The sequence below is a fragment of the Phocoena sinus genome, chromosome 13 (assembly GCF_008692025.1).
Source record: "Phocoena sinus isolate mPhoSin1 chromosome 13, mPhoSin1.pri, whole genome shotgun sequence".
NCBI classification, from domain to species: domain Eukaryota; kingdom Metazoa; phylum Chordata; class Mammalia; order Artiodactyla; family Phocoenidae; genus Phocoena; species Phocoena sinus.
This window is the reverse complement of record NC_045775.1, coordinates 2,207,140-2,219,505: the sequence shown is the minus strand read 5'-3', so window position 1 is coordinate 2,219,505 and position 12,366 is coordinate 2,207,140. Positions and strand designations below refer to the sequence as shown.

At 45.7% G+C, this 12,366-nt stretch overlaps 1 protein-coding gene across 1 annotated transcript in view; it reads right to left on the bottom strand.

The window, feature by feature from the left end:
• Positions 1-12,366, bottom strand: part of LOC116764590 (doublecortin domain-containing protein 2C-like) — a 141,396-nt gene that overhangs the window by 117,251 nt on the left and 11,779 nt on the right. Inside the window, 2 exon segments of the mRNA XM_032653314.1 lie at positions 746-797; positions 9,566-10,042. Coding sequence (XP_032509205.1) covers positions 746-797; positions 9,566-10,042 — 529 coding nt within the window.

The following is a 12,366-nucleotide window of genomic DNA, read 5'->3' as shown; positions in this document are numbered from 1 at the left end:
CTAAGACACATTCTCATCTCCTTTCCGTAGGGGAGAGAACTTAATAGCAAAACTACCACTTAGAGAAGTAGACACCCTAAAAACAGCTCACCTTCGAAGCGCTCCACAAGAAGTCCATTTACAAAATTAAAAAGTAGAAATCATCTTGCATTCTAAACATCACCATCAGGCTACTCGCTCAAACCTGATTTTTGTCGCTTATTTAAAAGGTGGATCTCTTTTAACTTACATAGGAAATTTGGGTTGTTTTGTTGTTGTTGCTGTTTTGCTAAGACTCAAGTGATGTGAACAGTGATGGAAGGTTCCATCTTGTAGTCTTTCAAATGTCTATCAAGGACAAAATTGTTGAGAACACAGAGCAAATCTTTAAATTTAACATTATAATTAGCTTCAACATCGTGTAACTTAAAATAACTTTTCCTGTCACCTGTCTTTCCAAATCCCCAAAACAAAAGAGGAGGAAAAAGTCTTAATAAATGCTAGCACTCTGCATCTCAAAGATGAATCTCTCCCTAACCGTGGTCTTCAAACGTTCTTACCGACTTCCATCATCTTAGTGACTTAAGTGCTCTGACAAACAGAAGGAGCTTGCACAGCAACTCCTGGCTTCAAGAGCAGCACGCCTTTACAGGCATTCCCTACAAATGCTGCTTTTATCAAACTTCAGTTATTCAATATTGACATTTTAATTTTTACCAAATCATCCAATATATCCCACCTTTAGTAGTTAGTAGTGAACACTTACTCCCTTCAACTTTCTCATCCTTGCAGGTCTGCTGGGAACTATATTAAAATAACTGCAAAAGAAAGAAAAACCTAACTAGAAGGTAAATATTTAGATAGAAAATTTGAGCCTCTTTAGAGATGACTCCACTCCACAGCAACTTAAAACTAAAACCTAGAGCACCATAAATGTTCACATCAATATACAATAGCAATGTCATTACAGGAAAATATTCATACTGGCTACCGTGGGCATCACCCAGGAAAACTGTCCTTCAGTGGCATTGCTTTCCCTCATACAACACTATTAATCAAAGAGGAACCTTGGAGACCAATCAAAGAGAACTTTACTGGATCACTAAAGGCTCCAGGGCCCACCACTGGCCAAAGGCAGAGCAGAGTCCCAGACACCTCGCCCAGCTCCCTCTCACCTGCGCTGTCCCTTCCTGTCTCACAGAATGCCATCACTGTCCCCATTCTGCCAACACTGAATGCTGGGAAAGAGCCACTGGAATAAAATGTGTATGAGCCCCACCTACAGAATTCGTGACCCTTGGGGGCTTTTGGAGAGCCTTCCATGTGCCTCAAAAACAGAACAGATATTTTTAATGATAATAATATGTTAAGATTTATATGTGTTAGGGTTTCTTCCTGATTTAAAACAATTTTTTAATGTATTTGAGATAGCTCTTGACAATGGTTTTAGCAACAGTCAGAGAAGGATTGACTAAGAGTCGGTAGATGAAAGGAAAAAGACATTTTTAAGTACTTAATATACAGTCAAGAGTCACAAGCTCAGATGCCTACAGAGGCTGGGCAAGTAAATGATGATGCTTGCAAAGGGTGGTATTAGGGAATGGTGGGGACTGTGGCTAGTGGGAGTGCTCATAATTGCAGGGCACTGTTTTCCTGTGGAAATGCAGGCTACTAAAAACTAAGTCCTTGGGACTTCCCTGGTGGTCCAGTGGTAAAGAATCTGCCTTCCAATTCAGGGCACGCAGGTTCGATCTCTGGTCGGGGAACTAAGATCCTACATGCTGCGGGACAACTAAGCCCTCGCACCACAACTACTGAGCTCGCACACCACAACGGAAGATCCCGCATGTTGCAGCTAAGACCTGACACAGCCAAAAAATAATAATAATAAATAAATAAATAAAACTAAGTCCTTTTAAACAATAAAAATCCTCTATTTTTTATTATTTTGTTTTTTTAAACTACACTGGTTTGGTTTTGTTTTTCTAATTTATTTATTTTTGGCTGCGTTGGGTCTTTGTTGCTACGCACGGGCTATCTTTAGTTGCTGCGAGTGGGGCCTACTCTTTGTTGTAGTGCGTAGGTTCTCACTGCGGTGGCTTCTCTTTTTGCAGAGCATGGGCTCTAGGTGCACGGGCTTCAGAAGTTGTGGCGCACGGGTTTAGTTGCTCCGCAGCATGCGGGATCTTCCCGGACCAGGGATCGAACCCGTGTCCCCTGCATTGGCAGGCGGATTCTTAACCACTGTGCAACCAGGGAAGTCCCAAAAATCCTCTATTTTTTTTTTAAATGGAAACCAAAATTTCATATTACATGAACACCCTCATTATAAAATGTGGCAGCCAATTCAAACCTTCGAAAACTATGTGAACCAAAGCGCCTGCAAATCTCCAAATCACCCCCTCGGCTTACAGCTCCCCTCCATCCTCCTGTGCTCACCTTCAAATAGGTGTTTTAGTCTTAAGTTCCCAAATTCCATATTTGATGACACACATTAATCCCCCTAATGAGACAACTTACTCTCATTAAATGGAAACGAAAGGCATAAATAAATACAGAAATTAAGGTATAAAAAGATCACAAAAAACCCACAAAATGTTATTTACTGTTTCAATGTTGCCTTCCAAAAAACACAGAAATAGAATGGAAAGAGGGAACGAGTAATTCCTCAGAGATCCAGTGGCCCCAAGTCTTTAAGCCGGGTGTCTGCAGGAGGCTCCTGGCTGGACCTGGGTCTCCCTGGGGGTGTGGGGGGCAGGAACTGGAAGCAGAGACTAGACGTTAATGTGCAATGTCCCTCCTGCTGCTTCCCAAGATTAAAGGAAAGGAGGAAGCCAACCACCAGATCAAGGCAGGCATTTCACAGCACTGTGCCCACTTCACTCTGACTCACATCACTCCTATTGGAGCAGATACTAGCCAGCCCTGGTTCATTGATGAGGAAGCTGAGTCTCAGCGAGGTGATTTGATTTGCTAAGTGCTACCCAGATGGGAAAAGCCAGGAGTCTGTTCACCCCAGGTCTTCTGGCTCTGAGACCACATTCCTCTTCCTCGGGCGTGGCTGTCTGTCCACACACCTTGCCCCTTTCCCGGTTACGCACTAGTCCTCGGGTACAAGTGGGTGGTAAGGAGAGTCAAAGTACAGGTTGGGGTGTCAAGGAGCTGCCATAGTTTGATTTAAATAGCATTTTCACTTTGAATCTCAACAGCAAACTCCTAAGGTAAATAGGAAAAATTCCTACTATAATTCAAATTCTTTGGGGTCTCTCGAAACACACACACACATACACACAATACACACACATACACATGCATACACACATACACACGCACGCACACATACATACAAACACACCTAAACACATACACACACACACACACGCACACATACATACATACACACCTAAACACATACACACACAAACACACATACACATACACACACACACACACACACACAATGCTCTGATATAAATTTTGTTGTGAATATGACTTTCTCTACAAAAGAAATCATTAATTCCAGGCTTTACGGGACACATTTTTAAAGTGATTATTAGCCTATAATATTTTGTTTTATAGAGAAAAAATGATGTTTCTCTTCTCAAATTTATTTATTCCAGAAAATGTAGGAAATGTTTGAATGATGATTGGATTGGGGAAGACGTTATGGTGTTTGTCTTCTCAGTGTACCATTTTACAACCATGAGAAACCCTCCAGGACAGTTAATATATCATCAGGTTGCACTTCAAAGTTCATCTGCTGGTGGCACAATTAGAAGATTATTTGCTGGTGAAAATTAATTTTAACCGTTCAATGGCTCAGTAAGTACAGAACAGACATTCCAACAAGTGCTAGATCACTGATACCAGTATAAATCAAGCCAAAATTAAAATCAGAGCTTTATTCATCAACGTCTGGGTTCCGATTTCATACTTCATTGATCTAAAAGGTAGTAGAGAAAAGGAAATCCAAATGCCTCTCCACGTTGAACTTCATATGCAAATCTCTCCCATCCGTTTGATAGCAATGAAGGTACATGGAAAATGCAAAATAACAGAGGGTCTCGACCACGTGGGAATCCCACCTCCCCTCCCTGCTCAGTGAACTGGATCACATTCCTCTCCCTACAGAAAATAATAATCAACATTAAGAAATCCGGGAAGAGAAACACCTCAAAGTCTTTCTCAATATCTCCGCCACATGTCCAAAACTTTTTAAATAAACACTGAAAATCTCCCTACCAAATTAGAAGTCTCACAGGATCTATTAAAAAATGCCTCAACCCACAGAAAGAGGAAAGAATTTCCTGATCTTGGCCCAGGAGTGACAGTCGGTGTTTCACAGGCTTCCTTCCTCACCTGCTCACAGACAGAACACATGTCAATTTTACGAGAAAACGTTTTGGGGTAAAATTAAACTTTTCATCACACATAAGTTGAAAAGGATTTTAAAGTCAATTTTTGTTGAAATCTTTTGTGGTCATAAAACAACAGTGAAGACCAGATTCTGGTAGGAAATCAGAATCCAGCATACGCAATGTCTGAGTCTGTTCAGGCTGCCCTAACAAAAGTACCACAGACTGGGGTAGGGGGATCTTAAACAGCAGACATTTGTTTCTCACGTTCTGGAGGCTGGAAGTCTGAGATCAAGGCACTGATATATTCAGTGTCTGCTGAGGATCCCCTTCCCAGTTCATAGATGGTGTGTTCTCGCTGTGTCCTCACCTGGAGGAAGGGGTAAGCCCGTGTGCCACAGCTACTGAGCCTGCGCTCTAGAGTCCACTAGCCACAACTACTGAGCCCAGCGCCACAACTAGTGAGCCTGCGCTCTAGAGCCCATGCTCCGCAACAAGAGAAGCCACCACAATGAGAAGCCCGTGCACCACAACTACTGAAGCCCATGTGCCTAGAGCCCGTGCTCCGCAACAAGACAAATCCCTGCAATGAGAAGCCCGCGCACCGCAACAAAGAGTAGCCCCCACTCGCTGCAACTAGAGAGAGCCCGCACACAGCAACGAAGACCCAACACAGACAAAAATAAATTTTTTAATTTTTTTTTTAAAAAAAGAAATGTTTTATGAATCTGGATTCTTGCATCTTAGAAAAGCACTAAAATCATGAACTGAGATATCTGTTCCTTGCGACTAGCAGCAACCTTCTCCTGTGACGGGTGCCTGAGTGCACATACTCCTTCACCAAAATCACAGGAACACTGTCTTCTCCCACCCTCTCCAGAGCAGTTCCCTGGGGCTGTCTGAGAGGCTGTCTCCCAGCTACAGTCCTCAGTGAGACACTGAATAAACTTAACTCAGAGCTCTTACACTGCATTTTTTTCAAGTCGACACCACCACACGAGGGATTCAGTTTCAACATATGAATTTCAGAGGGACACAGTCAGTGTGTAGCATGCAGCAACTAACCCTGAAAAAATAATCCCAAAATCAAACATCTACAAAGGACCACATTCTTGTCAGTGAATTCTCATACATACCAGGATTAGCACAGTAATAAATGTAAATCTAAAATGTTATGGCGTTAATCCAAACTCTCTACCTCTTAGCAACTGTGATGTCTGTGACTTATGATTTTTCTTCAAAAACAATAAGATGTCAAGTTTGCATCCTTGCAGATGCCATTAATAATTTGAATCACAAGCCAGCTAACTCACAAAATAGCACTATCTGGGTGGTCCAAAAAAACTCAAGCTACTGATTTAATTTGGAGTATCTTTGGAGAGGAAGCATTCCTGGCATTTGGGAAAAGAAAATGGAAATCCTCTCTGGAGAATCTCACCTTTATCTCAGCCCTTGAAGAATTTCCTAAAAAAAAAAAAAAAAAAAAAAAGCCCATAGAAAGGGAGTCATTTGCAGTCAAAAAAATAAGTAAACTAACAAGGACAGAAAGGATCATGAGAGAAAACCAGGTGAAATAAGAGAAAACAGAGATGAGTTTCAAATACTGGGATTACAAGCACAGACCACAGAAAGACAATATTTCAATAAAAGACAAGCTTGAAAATACATGCAGCACAAAGAGACTCAAGAGAATAACATGGAGGATTTGAAAAGAACCAGATAGAATGTTTGGAAATGAAAAACTGAATGATTTAAATTTAAAATTCAATAAATTAGTTTGAAGCATAGTATACACAGCAGGAAAAAAATAATCAAATCTAGGCAAAAGTACCTAGATTATAGCACAAAGATAAAAGAGAGAGAGAAATACATGAAAAAGAGGGGAACTCTTGGAAGTTAGAGCTAATGAAATAAGCCAACCCACATCAACCCAGATACAGAAAGCAAAGAGAGAGAACATAAGACAGAGTCATCACCTGAAGAGACAATGGCCGAGTCACCACACCAGAGACTCAAGATAATTCAGTAAATCTGCACTTAGACGTATTGTTTAAAGCACAGTACTCAGAATCAAACAGCATATATTTTAAGAAGCTAAAAGAGATAAAGTATTACTTTCAGAGAAGTGAATGATGATAGCTGGTATCTCATCAGCAACCACCAAGTTAGAAGACAATGAAAAATACCACTCACGGTCTAAAGGGCACTCCATCCACAGAAACATAACAAAAACATACGTGAAGGAAAAGGGCAAGAGACCTCTGCTCTGGGAACCATGGACGAAGTAACCCCAGTCAACCTTTCCAGTAAAAAACAAAACCGGACACACTGAAAAACATGTCTTTGAAACATAAGACACCTATCAAGATAGTGAGGAATTCCCACACTCCAGGAAAGAAAGGCAATCCAAAGCCATGAGGCCGACATCTGGGGCCACTTTGGTCCAGGGAACAGAGAGCTGAGAGGGTGAACCATGGTTCTGACAGCCTTTTGTGGCCACAGGAAAAGCACTGGTTCAGGACCCACCAACAACGGGGGCCCTTGTGAACCACCCTCCTAGTGAACTGGGACCTCACTGGCCGCACCTGAGGAGTGAGCAGCATCCTGGCTTCCAGACACCTGGTCAGTCCGAACCACCCCACACGCCGAAGCTGTATCAGGTGATCGTGAACTGGGCGCTGAAGCTGTATCAGGTGATCGTGAACTGGGATGAACAGGCAGGGGCCAAACAAAGCTGCCACTTCCGCAAAAGCTAATATCACCTCAGGCCTCAAATGATTTCCGCAAATAAGTTTTTTGTTTTGAACTTTTTTTTTTGGGGGGGGGGGGCGGACTCTCAACCACTGCGCCACCCGGGAAGCCCTGCAAATAAGTTTTAAGAGTAAAAATGTCCACCACACAGAGGTAACTAGGCAGAGGAGAAGAGAAGACAGCGCAACAGAAACCAGCTGTAACAACAGACACTGTGGCTTCAGCCTGGATCACTCACGCTAGGGAGAGCCAGCTGCTAGATCTCCCATGGACAGGCTCACGGCAGGAATGAAGCTTCCTGCCATGGCCACGTGAGTGAGCCTGCAAGCACCTACCCGGGTCAGGCCTTCAGATATGACTGCAGCCAGCATCTTGACTGCAAACTCACAAGAGTCTCTGAGCCAGAACTGCTCTGGACTTCCTGGTCACAGGAACTAATAAATGCTCTTTTACACCAATAAGCTTGCACTAATAGGATATGCACCAACTGATAACCCACATGCTCTCCCAGAGAAAGTCTTACCCACGTGTGCACCAGGAAACAGGCAAAAGGATGTTTACAGCAGCATTGCTTACTTTAGCATAAAATTTAAAATGACCCAAATTATCCATCAACTGATTGGATAAATAAACTGGTATATCAGTCAATGAAATAATACATAACAGTAAAAACGAATGACTACAGCTACATGCTTTTAACATGGATGAGTCTCAAAAGCATATTATTGTGTGAAAAAGCAAGTAACAGAAAATATATGCAGTATAATTGCATTTACATAAAGTACATAAAACGTTGAAAAAAATCTACCCTTCAGCGATAGATTACTATGAAAAGATGATTATTACAAAAGCCAAAGTAGTGGTTACCTGTGGGCAAAGGATGGGAGTGGAGGTAGGAGGTTTTTAAAACACTGGTAATGCTCTTTTGCGTAATCTGGATTGTAGTTTACACAGAGGCTTGCTTTATTACTATTCTTTAAACTATACATAAAACTGTATACACTCTTCCGTATATATGATACATCTCACAATAAAAGAAACAAGAGTTAACAACAATGTAAGGAACGGTAATAACATCTTTAGAGGCAGACACAAGAAATGAGTGAAGCCAAGGCAGCCCAGGAATTCAGAGGATTAAGAAACAAAACAATTTTTTCCCTTCCATTTGGCAAAGGAAGCCTTTTCTGAGGTCCTTCACCTAAACAGAATTAACCCTGTGCTTCTGTCCTAGCCGTTACCACTTTCTCTTTTGTGGTTACTTCTGTTTGTCTCTTATCTCCCCAAAACATACACTGTAAGGCCCTCTGCAGCAGCCCCGAGGTTGCCCTACAGGGAGACACGCACGATAGCTTTTGTTAAGGACCTGCAAGACACCGTTGGTTTGCAATGACATTTCTATAATGACAGTTACCAAGAAAGCTTAGAGAAGTTACAAGGATTATAAGTGCACAAAAGACTGAGGTACTCTTGGGAAGAAAAGTAAGAGTATAAACAGAAGAGTGTGCTATAACCCCATTTGCAGCAAGATCTCAAAGAGAATGCAATACCAGTCCCAGACTAAACAAAAAAGAATTAAACTGACGCTTTGAGTGGGTACCCACAAGCACAACTGACAGCCTGAATGTGGCCAATTTCCATTACGGCTTTCTGAGTGGCCCTGACGTTGATACACAGGCCTGTTTCACCAGGACAGCTGCCATCTGTCCGCGGCTGCTGTCTTGATGGCAGCAGACGCTGGGGTGGGTGTCCTTGCTCCCAGGCCAGCATTCAGAGGCTGTACTGTAGGCCGGCATTGCGTCAGGTGCCAGGGTTTCAGAAATCACGGGTGCCTGTCCTCTGTAGGGTCTTAACCGGCAGGATAGAGAGCGGCAAGCTGGGCCGACACACAGCTCAGTAAGTGCTCTCGGGGAAGGAGGCGTGCGCAGGTCCCGAGGACACCAGCCATGACAAGCTGTAACCCAGCTCGGCGTTCTGCCTGCCAGCGTGCTTCCCCAGGCTCCCTCCGCGTGGCCACTCCCTTTCTTCCTGCAAACCTTCGTGCAGAGATCACCTTTTCAAAGAGGCGACCCTGGACACCCTATTTTCACTGCCACACCCGCCGCCCCCTCTCCCCATCCTCTTTCTAATTCTCTCCAATACTGATGGGTCGGGAGATAGTAGCTGGTCTGCCCTCCCCACAAGGCGAGCTGGGGCGATGTCCGGGGGCATGTAGGGTGCACTGCGGCCTGAGGAGGCCTCGCAGAGAAAGTCCATACAGGACGGCGGCGCTGGGCGGGGGCAGAAGTGGGCCGCGGTCCCCAGCCTCGCGAGGACAGGACGGGCCACGAGACCTGAGCAGGCCCGCGTCGCGTTCCCCGGCCCCGCGGGGACAGGACGGGCCGCCAGGCCGCGGCAGACCCGGTCGCGGTCCACAGCCCCGCGGGGCGAGGCGATAGAGCCGGGGGGCGGGCGCAGAGGCCGGGGGGCGCGGCGGCACTTACTCCAGCTTCCTGAAGCGCTCGCGCCCGGCCGCCACGTACTTGCCGCCGGCCTGCAGCGCGTCCAGCTCGTTCACCGGGCGCCCGCGCGTCGGCGTGAAGAGGCGCCGCGCACCGAAGGGCACCTCCACCTGCTCCGTCAGCTGCTCCAGCAGCGCCTCGAAGGTGGCCACGGGGCGCCGTGACAGCGCGAACTTGCGGCCCACGTAGAACGGGTCCCCGTTGCAGTACACCACGATGGTTCTGGCGGGCGCGGGTTCCACCAGCACGTGCGGCGCGCGCGAGCTCACGGCCCGCACCGCCCATGCGCTCCGCCGCCGGACAGCCGGGCTGCCTGGGCCACGGCCGCCACCGCCCGCGCTGACGCCACCGGCGATTGCGACCGCAGCGCGCTGCCGCCCGGGAGAGGACACGTGAGGGGGAAGCAGAGCCGGGACGGGTGACGGGGCATCAGAGTCCGGACAGGTGAGGACGGCAGAGCTGGAGAAAGGGACGGGGGGCGGCTTCCGCGAAGGCGGCGGGAGGGCAGGGGGCAAGGCACTGGGCACCCACCGCGACCCCTCCCACTACTCCTCCGTCCTCCGACGCGCAAGACATGGGGAGATGGCGGGTAGCAGGACCGTCTTGACAATTAAAACTGCGTCAGGGAGGAATTGTCAGGAACCGTGCAGAGCGTGGGAGAAACTGGAATACTAGGCGCAGCTGGCACGTGGTATCGCAAAGGTGTAGCCTTCGGGGCGCACCTTAATTTAGGAGGAGAACAATTCAAGGGCCTGTACGTCCTTGGGAGAGTCGTGCCCTATTCTTTTTTTTTTTTTTGGCTGCATTGGGCCTTCGTTGCTGCGGGCGGTCTTCTCATTGTGGTGGATTCTTTCGTTGCGGAGCATGGGCTCTAGGCGTGTGGGCTCAGTGGTTGTGGCTCGAGGGCTCTAGAGCGCAGGCTCAGTAGCTGTGGTGCACGGGCTTAGTTGCTGCACAGCATGTGGGATCTTCCCAGATCAGGGATCGAACCCTTGTCCCCCGCACTGGCAGGCAGATTCGTAACCACTGCGCCACCAGGGAAGCCCTTGCTTGCTTTTTGTATGGCGCGTAGTAGGTGCTTGCATTGTTTTGTTGTTGTTGAACTAATAACTCCAGGAAGGCCAAAAAGCAATTGGGAAATTCACCACAGATGAGTGTTCGGTGCCAGAAATCAGCATTGCTAAATCCTACACCGACTCACACGAGAGCCTTACATTTTTATTTTTACAACACATTGCTTTGCAATGCAACTGAGAATACTACAGCTAATATTCTCAAAATCAAATAGCTGCTGAGAACCACAGCAGCCTGAGATTAGGTCTGCAGAGCAGAAAATAGCTACCAAGATCCATTCACATTATCTGATTCTAATAAAATGAATGCTTTTTATTTGTTTGATTATTTCCTAGAAGGTGGAAGCCAAGCTTTTTCATACAGAAGCTCAAAATCATTCATCAGAGTATTCTGCTGAAGCCAGCCCTATATATCTGTACATGAAAGATTTGGTGAAATTGAGTGATCTGAAAAAATTTCAGTGGAACAGTGGGAGTCTTGATATTTACAGTAAATGAAACCAGACGGTGTTGGCATAAAACCCAAGAAAATATACTAGCGAGACTAACTCACAACACTATTCTGGTTCATGGAACATTGTGATCTGCTTTAATGGTATAGAATGTTAATGTCTGTTAACGTAAAGCTGGTTTTACATTTTAAAAAAATGAGGTTCTTCTTTACAGAATTAATATCCAGCCTCCCTTTCATCAAAACTGTCATGGAATATTAGATATGCCTCTTGGTACTTTTGAGGGAGACTCAATAAAGCAACTCCATGCCCACCCCAGGTGTCCCATTGGGTTCTCCTACTGCTTCCTCTCCCTTTTAAACTTGGATCCAGGTAGAATCCTCATGGAGCAGTTAAAGGTGCAGTGGGGGAGATGGGGAGGAGAAATCTGCATACAGACATGCCCACCCCTCACCTTCTCTCCGTTGAGGCTGCCAATCAAGAACGAGATTTAACGTGTGCAGGAAACTTCAAGGACCAATCCCACAAAGCAGGGCTCCCACCCAATACCTTTTCAGACGCTCCCTCAACTCCTAAGCTCTGTACACACTGGGTTGAACATATGAAGTTGCTATTTCAGTTATCAAAATTTGCCAAATAGAAATTTCTCAGGGCTCTACTAAGTGCTTTTGTTGTGACACTTATCACTATTTTTGCAGGATCTTTCTTGTGCATCTCCCACCTGGGTTGTTCACTTTGTAAGGGCGAGGACCCTGTCAGTTCAGTCTTAACAACAAATGGCTACTGAGCATCTACTCTGTCCCCCCAGCCTGTGCTAGGAAGTGGGCGTGAGCAAAGGACAGCCCAGACACATGACCCCTGTCTTCAGGAAGCTTGTGTTCTGTTGCCTCTGCCCTACTCATCATCTGGGAAGTGATTATACGGCCGGTGCTTAGCCCCTAGCTCAACGCAGCGGTACCATAAATGTTTGCTGAATTAGCAAACGTGAGAAGTCCTAAATCTCTCCTGTTGGCTTTGCTCTTTCAGCTGCTTCCATTGATTTTAGAACAGATGGTTTCCATGAGCAAATCAATATCACTAAATGTGTTCACGTCTCTACATGTTGGTGTCTTACTTTAAAGCATGATAACCAGAAACGTGTTGCATCTAAAGTGAGGGTCAAGAGATCCACTTCTAGCATGATGGCACATGGATCTCTGCTGACCCATTCCCCAGGGAAGTTCGTGAAAATTAGGAAAAAAGCAACCACTTAGGGCTT